This window comes from Agelaius phoeniceus, chromosome 1 (genome assembly GCF_051311805.1).
Source record: "Agelaius phoeniceus isolate bAgePho1 chromosome 1, bAgePho1.hap1, whole genome shotgun sequence".
NCBI classification, from domain to species: domain Eukaryota; kingdom Metazoa; phylum Chordata; class Aves; order Passeriformes; family Icteridae; genus Agelaius; species Agelaius phoeniceus.
In genome coordinates this window covers 88,258,719-88,269,341 of record NC_135265.1, presented here as the reverse complement: position 1 = coordinate 88,269,341, position 10,623 = coordinate 88,258,719, and the positions used below count along the sequence as shown (strand labels likewise).

Genomic DNA, 10,623 nt, shown 5'->3' with positions numbered 1-10,623 from the left:
TTTTCATTTCCAGAATATTACTGACTGCTGTGTGTTCTTCTTTCTCTCTCCCTCCCTCCCCCATGATGTTTTCCCAAATTTTATTCCAGACTCTCAGAGGAGGAAGTGTGACCATGCATAATAACATAAAAATAAAATTATAGCTATAACCAAAAGACAGCAATCCAAACCCAAGTAAGGCAAGGGATGAAAGGACATGGTTCCTCCATCAACTCGTGGATACCGAGTTGCCAGTCCAGCTTCAGATACCAGAGCCCAAGACAATTTTGGGGGCAACCTGGGAATTCCTTCAGTCCTGCCAGGTTTGGAGTATGTTGGTATTTCTGCAGTTACATTGTAAAAAATACAAAGCAAGAACATGCAATCGGATAGCGAACGCTCGATGCCATGGGGTTTTACCTGAAAAGAATATTAAGTTGCGCTGTGCCTCCAGTCCCATCCCAGAAGTCATTAGAAATAATAACAATAATAATAAAATAAATAGATTAAAAAAAAAAAAAAAAGTGAAAACAGCTAAGTTTGCCCGGCAATTACTGAGCAGGATTTATCACGTCCTCTTGAAGCACATGCCAAGAGGCTTTAGTGAATCGAGGCCACAGGGGCAGCCAGGGATGGCTGGGTACTGCCCCTCGACGGCTGTGCCCGGCCTGAAGGGAGACGTGTCCGCGGCCGGCGGGGTTTCTGCTGGGTGGGGCGCGCTGTGGGATGCGGGAAATCAGTGATCCAGGGAAGGTCACCACGCAACCTGTCAGCGGCGGTCTCTGCGGGAGGGCTCCGTGCTGCCCGGGCTGTGCCAGTGACCGCCCGCGCATCCCTCTCCCGGCACATCCCGCTCTCCCGGAGCATCCCGCTCTCCCGGCGCATCCCGCTCTCCCCGCGCATCCCGCTCCCAGCGCATCCCTCTCCCGCGCACGCCGCTCCCTCGCGCATCCCCGCGCACACGCCGCCCCGACACCTTTTCCCCCCAGCGCCCTCCCGGGCCGTCTCTTCGCCCACCGCCGCGGTCCCTCCGGCACCGCCCGTGCCCGGGGCTGGATCCCCCCGGCCGCCGCCCCCGCTCCCCCGCGGAGCCGCGCTCGGGCGCCGCCGCCGCCTCCCCGCCCCGCCGCCGCCGCCGCCGCCATGGCGGAGCGGAGCCGCGGCGCTCGGCGGCGGCTGCTGCTGCTGCTGCTGCTGCTCCTGGCCGGCTCCGCCGCCAGCCCGGCGGAGGAGAGCGGCGGGCGGCGGGAGGCGGGCGGCGGGGAGCACGGCGAGGAGGCGGCGCGGCACCACGACTCCTCGTACGGCACCTTCGCCAGCGAGTTCTACGACCTGCGCTACCTCTCCGAGGAGGGTGCGGCGGCGGCCAGGCCGGGCGGCGGGGCCGGGCGGGGCGCGGCGGGCGAGGGGCCCGGGCCGGGAGGGAGCGCCGGGCCGGGGCGGGCGGGCGCGGGGGCGGCGGTCGGGAGGCGGTGGCAGCGCTGTTCAGCACGAAGGCCAGCGCCCGCCGCCATCTTCCCCCGGCCCGGCCGCCTCAGCCGGCGCTGCCGCTCGGGGCCGGGGCCGCATGGTGCCCTGCCCCGCGCTCCGCAGAGCCGCCGCCTCGCTCCGCGGGCATCCCGGACATGGCATCCCCGGGCACGGGCATCCCCGGGCACGGGCATCCCCCCGGGCGGGAGCTCAGGCCGGGGGCCGTCGCCTCCCCTCAGAGCGGGGCCAGCCGGCGGCCCCTCGCCTTCCCCTCTTGCAAAGCTTTCCGGGCTGGTAGCGTAAAAAGGAGTCCTGGGGTGTGAGGGCTTCGAAAGGACGTGTGATGCCCTAGAGTGTCAAGAAGCAGCGTGGTCGTGCGTTTTTGGTGTGGCGTTTTTTTTTGAATTTACAAATGGTGGAATGTTAAATCACCACTTTTGCAGCTAGGCTGCATGGAAAACCATTTGTTCAATGGATTTGAAAATAAGTAAGGAGTGAGAAAATTGCATGTCCTGTGACCTGTGTTTCAGTAATGCACCACTACACGCTGGTGTGAAATTCTGCAAACTTATTAATGCAGGGTAATTTACCTGCCCTTGATACAGTTAGTGTAACTGTGATTTGCAGCTTGCAGCATACTTTCTCCATTACCATTGTCAGAAATCTAGGGAAGTAAATCAGGGCTCCTGAATGCCCTAAGTTGTGTAGGTCAAAATTTGTGTGCTGGTGCTGTAACTAACTGCAGTGCTCATTTCCCACTCAATGAAGCACTTTTCCTACTCAATGAAGCGTTTTCAGAGGACTTTCTAGTTCCACAGCTAGCACTTTGGTTTTTAAATGGATAAGTAAAAGAACATCCTATTAAAATATCTGTGCTTATGCAACAGACACCAGCTCCCACAAGCCAAGGCTGAATAGGTCTGTTAGTAAACTTTCTCACTTTTTCTTTGGTACTATAATCCAGAAGAAGGGATCACTTGGAATCATAACTCTCACTGTCTGGCTCTTCTGGGTCTGCCATCACAAGTGATTGAAGGCCATAACTTCAGGCAATTCCCTGCCCTGATACTCTTTTACCTTTTACTGCAATGTGTGTTTTATTTTACTTCATAAAGGAGGATGTATTACAAAGTCTTTTCAGTATCAATTCCTACAGCTCTGCATCTGGTGCCCTACCTGCATTTATACCTAACGCTGTCATTTATGGCTAAGGACTCAGGTCCCTTACGGATTTCCTGAGGGGACTATGAGTGCACAAGGAGAGAGTGCACTGCAATAGTCCATGATCCTGTTGCCTTACATTTAACATTTTCTCTCCAGCATTCTTCTCTCTCCTTGATGAATGTAGGAAACCTTAGAAAAGTTTTGTTTTCAGTTATTTATGTTACTTTGTTACTTGGATCCAGGACCATCTGAGCAGTGGGATTTGTACATGACAAAGTAGTCACTCGTCTGAATAGTTCAGTTATCAGCAAAGTAAATGCTACTGGAAGATCTTCTCTTTAGTATATTGATTTTTAGTCCTTGTGTTTTATTTAGTAATGGTTTATTCTGATTATACAGGTTACCCTTTCCCTACTGCTCCTCCTGTGGACCCATTCGCAAAAATCAGAGTGGATGACTGTGGAAAAACCAAGGGATGCTTCAGGTCAGTCTGAGATAAGAGTCTAGATACCTTTATGTTTACAGATGCTGACTGATGATATTGGAGACTCTGATTGGTGTTTCATAGTAATTTTAATAAATGTTTGTTATTTAAGACCATAGTGCTATGGCATGGTCTTATTTGAGGACATATATTATTTGAGGACATTAGTTTATATAAGAATACATGTCATAGTTATGGACCTACAGGTCTTTCTTGTATTTTCATGAAGCACTAAAAAAAACAGAGCAAGGAAGGTCAACAGAGTAAAATTTTGTGTTATTGTTTGCTGTAGTGTTTGAATGCTATACACTAAAAGAGTAATACTGGCAAAAAATTAATGCTACTTTATGTCCAGCAGAATATATGCTTTACTGCCATTACACCAAAATACATTCTTTATTTTTTTCTTTCAAAACCTTAATTAAGTTCCATAGCAGGAAATTTCAAGGAAAACGGTATGTATATTTCCAATTCCATTTAGGTATGGTAAGCCTGGATGCAATGCAGAGACTTGTGACTACTTTCTAAGTTACCGCAGAATTGGAGCTGATGTTGAATTTGAGTTGAGTGCTGACACAGATGGCTGGGTGGCAGTGGGATTTTCCTCAGACAAGAAAATGGTAAGATATGTACAGCTTTTCATGTTGGCAATATACATACACTTTCACATGCTGTGATATAAATGGTTTATGTACATTTATATATTTGATTGGTGAGAAACAGAGCACGTAAGGTAAAACCGGCTTGCTGAAAACAAAGCACCATTCAGTAGCCCCCCTGGGAGCACTGCCTCACAGAAAACTGCTTCATCCTTCCTAACATCTCCTTTCCCTTCTTCTCTGAGAACTACAACAGTATTTCAGTTCAGCTCTGAATGTTTGAATGTCACTAGCTTTTTGCCTTTTCATTAGAAAAGCCCTCAGGGATTAGCCAATTCACATGGAAATGTCCTGTTGCGCTTTATGTCAGTGTAATTTGGGCAAAAGACACATCATAAACTGAATAGCAAATAATTTTATTCTTGAGAAAGTCAGCTGACTTTCAGCAGTATAAATTTTTATTTCACTTTTGTTTAACTTGGGAAATTTTTTGGTTTTTTTCATACCCATGTGTTGTTCCAGAGAAGCCACAAATGTGTGAGAAAATGACTCCTGCTAATTTAAACATTTATACTCAAGAAGGCAGTCTTGTTAAAATTTCTTCTCTCTCCTCTGGATTGTTATTGGGTTCTGTTTTATGCTGATTCCTGTACTTACTTTTTAATTTAAAAGCTTCATGTTTCATTGAATTTCAATGAGCAAAACAGAAGCATGTAATGTGTGGACTTTAAAAAATGTGGGCAATAAGATGACTTATGCAAAGATGTTTTGTCTGTGATCCTTGGTAAAATGTTTAGGATTAAAATGTAGTTTATAATATTGGTGTTCATGTACAGAAACTCTCCTGAGTTTATAGAACAATACTGGACCTATGTCCTAAATCACAAGTCAAAGAAAGGACTGTTTCTTGTGGTGTTGAAAGTAGCAGTCTGAAAAAATACAGGAACTAGATGTCCTGGGATAGGACCCCTCCACAAAAAATGAATTGGAAGACTTGCACTGACTTAACAGCAGTTTTATGAAGTCCCATCCTCCCAGATTGCTCTCTTCAATTCACTCTTGTTTACACTTTTTGGGCCTGAAGCTGCAACAATGTCCTTGGTTCTTGGCTGGAAAAGGATTGTTTTGTTTAACTAAGCTGTGAAGAGAATTTGCTAACACTTTATATGAATGCAAAGTTATATACTGATGCAGTACAGAATCTGAAAAATGTGAAAGCTAAAACTTAAGGCATCATTTGACCGAAAATAGGAAATAGAAAGAAACTGTGAGGACAAGTGCTTCTCAGTCATTACTACATATGTTTTAATATGACACTGTAAATAAACACAAGACAATAGAAGGTTTTTGTGTCATAAAGAACAGTTCATGTCGCAAGAAACAGTTTGTGGTTTTGATGTAAAGAACAGCTTTATAGCCAAATTTTGAGAAGAGTTTAGAAGCTTGCCAATGCAGGTACTCAACAGGGTTTTCAAAGCAGCTCAGCACCTCTAAGTACTTGTCCCCAAACTATCAGATTGTGTTTCCAGTTTGTACCTCTGAGGTACCTGCAGTGGACCCCAGGGTCCCACTGCCCTCCTCTCATCAGCCACTTGGAAAGCAAGTGGCACAACAAGCAGCAGGTTAAGTCTGAGCTTCTGGTAAAAAGAATAAAAGAATTGTAAAGTAAAAGGTTTTGCTTCCAAATTTGCTCCACATATCATATAATGCCCATAAGTCAGCTGGGCTAAACCAGCTAGCCGCTCTCTTCCTGTCTGGCTCTCATGCTGACTTCATCTTTTTCATAACTTCCAGGATGTTTTGGTGTCCTGGGATGCACAGGCTTTGATGATAAAATGGCTCTGGGTCAAAACAGCTTAGCTCTGAGAAATGGGCTGTGCTTTGGAGGCCCTGATCAAAATGGTGTGGCCTGGATAGTTTCAGAAATTAAGGAAAAAAAAACTATTTCGTGTCCTCAATAGATTTTTTTAAAGTCTTATGACCTATTTCTTTGTCTCAAGTAACATTATGCTTTTCCACTTTCAGGCTTTTGTGCCTCAGCAAGATTTCGAAATGTCATTCTGTTAACTGAGATTCAAAATGCCTTTTTATTTCCTCTTTAGTTTTCTTCCTTCAGTGTAAAAACACCTTTATTTTTGCCTCTTTGTACTTAAGGATGAGGGATTTGTGCTTAGATATATATAAAAGTTAAACTTGGGAAATAAGTTATGGAGAGCAGTGATAGTCTCAAGACAGAGGCTGGAAAGGTCTGCAGCAGCACCAAGGTGCAGAAACTGTTCAAGCATATGTTTTACCTAGTTGTCCCCTCTTTCCACCCACTTCTTGCACATCTTTTACAAATGCACATTGCAATATTCCCATAGTGCTGAAATGCACCCTTTCCCTCTCTTTTCCCTGTAATAAAGAATTAAGGGATGATCACAGTGGCAAGCATCATGTCTTTCATCAGTATGACAGAAAGATATGGGAGGAGTAGGGCCTGTGTTTAATACAGCACTGATAGCTGTGGCACTCATCCAGCTTGGATAATGCTCTGATGGCTCTTGGTGCTAAGGCTTGTATGAGGTAGTACTCCTGAAGTTCCTGCTAACCCTGTGCTCTACCACTCTGTCAGTCACCTTGAGTAACTACTCCAGCAACTGCTTTAGTATTTCCATGAATCACCTCTACAAATAAGTGGCTCCTTCTCCCTTCTGTCTCTTGGTTCTTTGGTGGCTGCTTATGCTAAGTGAAGAAGCACATATTGATTACTTTTTTTCTTTGTATCTTGTGGTATACTGTATTCTGTTATTACAACATTTCTTATAAGAAAAAAGAGATATGAGAAATGATGTTCCCTAAGTGAACATGAGAAGAAATAAGAAAACACTTACTGTAATCAATGCTATTATTTTCTCATATGTAGTAGGTTTGTTTCCTCTGTCTCACTAAAGTTTATTGGTTTTATGTCCATGATTTGATGCAGTGGATTTTGTACACATCAGGGATTCAAGACTGCAACACTTTATGAAGCAGTATGCCAGAACTTCACAAATAACAAAAGAAAGCAGCCTTCCACGGATCAATTAATTATGTGATGTCAGAATGATATCATATTCTACAAATATATGTTAAGTAAAATAACTCCTAGAAAGATCCAAAAGAGAATTCACAGGTAGTAACAATATGTAGTTATTGCTACCCACTTAACATGCTTTTCAATCTTACTGAAGACACCTGATTAGGGATACTAATATTTGTGTATATATAACTTGGAAAGAAGGAAAGAGCATCACAGGTCTTGATTAGCTTTGAATAATTAAAATTATATACATAAATGAGGAAGTTTTTAATGACCCTTTTGTTTTCCATCTTTGATTTTTTTTTAACCTTGTAGGGAGGCGATGATGTCATGGCTTGTGTTCATGATGATAACGGAAGAGTCCGAATACAGCACTTCTATAATGTTGGTCAGTGGGCTAAAGAAATCCAGAGGAATCCTGCTAGAGATGAGGAGGGGGTTTTTGAAAACAACCGTGTAACGTGTCGATTCAAGCGTCCTGTCTACGTTCCCCGAGAAGAAACCATCGTGGATTTGCACTTGAGTTGGTATTACCTGTTTGCTTGGGGCCCAGCAATACAGGGTAAGTTGATCTCACCAACTGAGTTGAAGTGCCAAAATTGATGAATGTCTTTCAATTACATGATTCTTACTAGACACACCCTCTCCCCACCCTTTTTTTTTTAAGAACTAAAATTCTGGCAGCATGAGTCTTAAAAAAGAAAGACAGGACATGTCTTGTTTTCCTGGCTATATATCTACTATTCCCATTTCTTAAAGCTGAATTTAGAAGAATTTCATAACTAGAAGTTCTTAATTCATTTGAAGGATGTTTGTTGTTTACTTGAATTTCATTTGTACTCCCTGACAGTGTAATATTGCAGGCTTCCATAGGTTTGAAAATTACCTCCCTGCCTGTTTCCTCAGCAGAGTTATAGAAAAAATTGCATCTGATGTTATTTCTTTCTGCTAAAGGTTCTATAACTCGTCATGATATCGACTCTCCACCCGTGTCAGAGCGTGTTGTCAGCATTTACAAGTACGAAGATATTTTCATGCCTTCGGCTGCCTATCAGACCTTCTCCTCTCCATTCTGCTTGCTCCTCATTGTTGCACTGACCTTCTATTTATTGATGGGAACCCCATGACCAATGGGAAATAGCAAGAATTTGGCAGTGGAAGTTTCTCAGGATGGACGGCTATATGGATGGACAATGCATTTTTCTTTTGGAATTTATATCACATCACCATCCTCATCTAGCTGCTTTTGAACATAGTTAGCTTCTCAGAAGAGTGAAATAACCATCTCCCTTGAGTGGCAGAGTGGTGACAAATCATTTAAGAAAATCAGTGAACACATTGGAGAGTATTTTCAGTGTTGTGATTACTTGCTTAAGGAAAATGAGACTTTTGTAAGATCAATGTGTGTATGTGTGTGTTTGGGAGGGGTGCCTGTATGTGTGTTCAGGTGAATTTAGTGATGGACATCTTATCAAATGACAAAATTGCCTTCCAAATTGCTACAAAAAAGCAAATTTGGGAAAACACTGCAATGCTGTTTGGTACTTCTAGAGCAGAGAGCACAATTCCAAGTGCAGTTCCCAATCTTAAGACCTGGAAACCAACACAGCAGTATAAAAACTGCCCTTCAGTAGTGCATAGTTCTCTCAATTTTTTTTTTTTTTTTATATTTATCAAAGTGTACTTGCTGTAGTACTTTCCAAAACTAAACTTGCATATTCAAGCATTAGCATGATTTTTTTTTCAACAGAAATAGGTGATGAATGTCTTTATTGTGTTTCAATAGCCTCTTTGAAAGAAATGCCTACTTCTTTTAAAAGTGAGATATAAAGTAATTTAAACAAGGGGAAGGGAGAATACAGCAATATAAATTCTCCATACATAGGAAAACCAGGTGTAAAACATGCAGAATATAAAAGTTCCCAACAAGCCATAGGATGTCCTCCTAACAGATTAAATCAATGTTTCTCTTTTTATTAAAAAAAAGCAATTTTGCTGACATGTAAATATATTTTTAAGTAATTGTGCAGTAGTATGAAGTAATCTCTTTTTCTGTGTTGTATGCCACTAAATCCTGTTCATGTTAAGGGTGACTGTAGGCAGCTGGTGTAATCTTACAAAGAAATATAAATGAGATTACTTGTAAGGAAAGACAGGGATTAATAAGAACAGCAGTATCTTTCGTTCATCAAACCACTGCTAAAATATAGGTATTGTGGAAAAAGATGAACTAAAAAGGAAATACATTAGCTGTTTTTATCACCAATAAATAGTACAAGAGGAATGCTAAAAATTACATAAATGAAAAGTGTCAAAATGTGTTTATGAGCCACAGACTATTTCTGTTCTTTACCTAAAAGGAACTGTAAGACACGTTTACATATAGCAGTCAAATGTGCTTGGTAAGGTTACTCATTCACTTTCCAACTTACACTAAAATTCTACTTAAGTAGAATTAAAGCCTAACTAGTGCCAAAGTTTTATCTAATGTGATACACTTGAGGACTCTGTAACATAGAATCTGGTAAAGTATATGTAATGTAACTCCTTTCTATTTTCATTGCTGCATGGAGTATAAAATGATTAATTAGCTTGGTTGGGTTTGCATCATTATTCACAGTTTGATGTCTGTAGACCTAAGTTTTCTTAGGCTCAGAATTCTTCAAACTTATATTTATGGTATATGAATTAGATTGAAGATGAACTTACATTCATAACAAACACTTTCTCCCTATTTCAAAAGATTGACTAATATTTTATATTTTCATTGATGTCCTTAAGGATTTGTTCACTTAAAATTACTGGACTAGAGTTCAGGGAAGAGAAATTCAGAAGTGAACTTCTAAAGTGCATAGAGTAGCTTTATTTAGTATAAATTACTTCTCTCAGGTTGGTTAACTTACTCATCATCTGATCAAGTAGAGACCACCTAATAAGGTCTGCTTTGGCCCACAACAGCTGTGTAATTTAGCCTTAAGATTGGCTGGAGCAGATAAGCAAAAGCCTGGATAATGAGCTTTACATTCAGCAAACAGGTGAAGTGAAGAAATCATTAGGGTAAATTCTTTCTCTCAGGCAGCTGAGATATTGCAGTTCTTTCTCAGAGCCTGAGGGTTGCTTGGTTTTTACTGTTTCAGCTGTTTACTTGATTACCCACTAAAGGGCTAATTTATTAATTTAAAGGTACTGAACTTGGATAGAAACCCAGTTTGGCTTCTCTTTTCTTCTTTAATAGAGCTCTGGATTTAGGATAGCCTGGTTGGACCTGAGCACACAGGTATGTTATAGATGACAATAATAATACCAAGGTAAAATTGTGTGACAGCTATCAATCTGCTTTGTACATATATGGAGTCATATGTGTTTTAAGTTCAGGATTTGAAGCAAGAGCAAAGTATTTTACATTATTTTTTATTCCTTTTTCAAATTACTTGTCAGTGTGCTGTGTTTTTGTCATCATATTTTTCTCTTGCTGAAGTACTAGCAGAAATCTGCACTTCTAAAAAATCTTTCATCTAGGCTTCACAGTACTTAATTAGCCTAATAAAGTGTTTCTAATCAAAAGGGAGGAAATAAAAGGCCACAGGAAGCAGCAAAACAATCTATTATCTGGCATTTAAATGGATGGTTGAGTTGAGCACTGAGTTTATCTAAGAGTTCCTCCTCACAGTGGGAAAATCAAGACTGTGGAGTTCAAGTTGACAAACAATGGAGACGTGAGTATCTAGAAGTTTGTAATCAGGATGAAATCTGAGGAGAGAAAGGTTATAAGGGAAATGTGGTATGTAAGCTTGTATGATATTTGGTAAGTCTTAACATTTGAGTGGGCATAGTAACTTGTCATGGAGACTATTTTGGTTTTCACA

General features: G+C 41.8%; 1 protein-coding gene across 1 annotated transcript; it reads left to right on the top strand.

Annotated features, from left to right (window-relative positions):
* Positions 1–690: 690 nt before the first annotated feature.
* On the top strand, positions 691–9,097 carry FRRS1L (ferric chelate reductase 1 like). Its single transcript, XM_054642369.2, has 5 exons — positions 691–1,333; positions 3,013–3,097; positions 3,579–3,717; positions 7,073–7,319; positions 7,712–9,097. Exons 1-5 carry the CDS (start codon positions 706–708, stop codon positions 7,882–7,884), a joined length of 1,272 nt encoding a protein of 423 aa, XP_054498344.2. The 5' UTR covers positions 691–705; the 3' UTR covers positions 7,885–9,097.
* Positions 9,098–10,623: the final 1,526 nt, after the last annotated feature.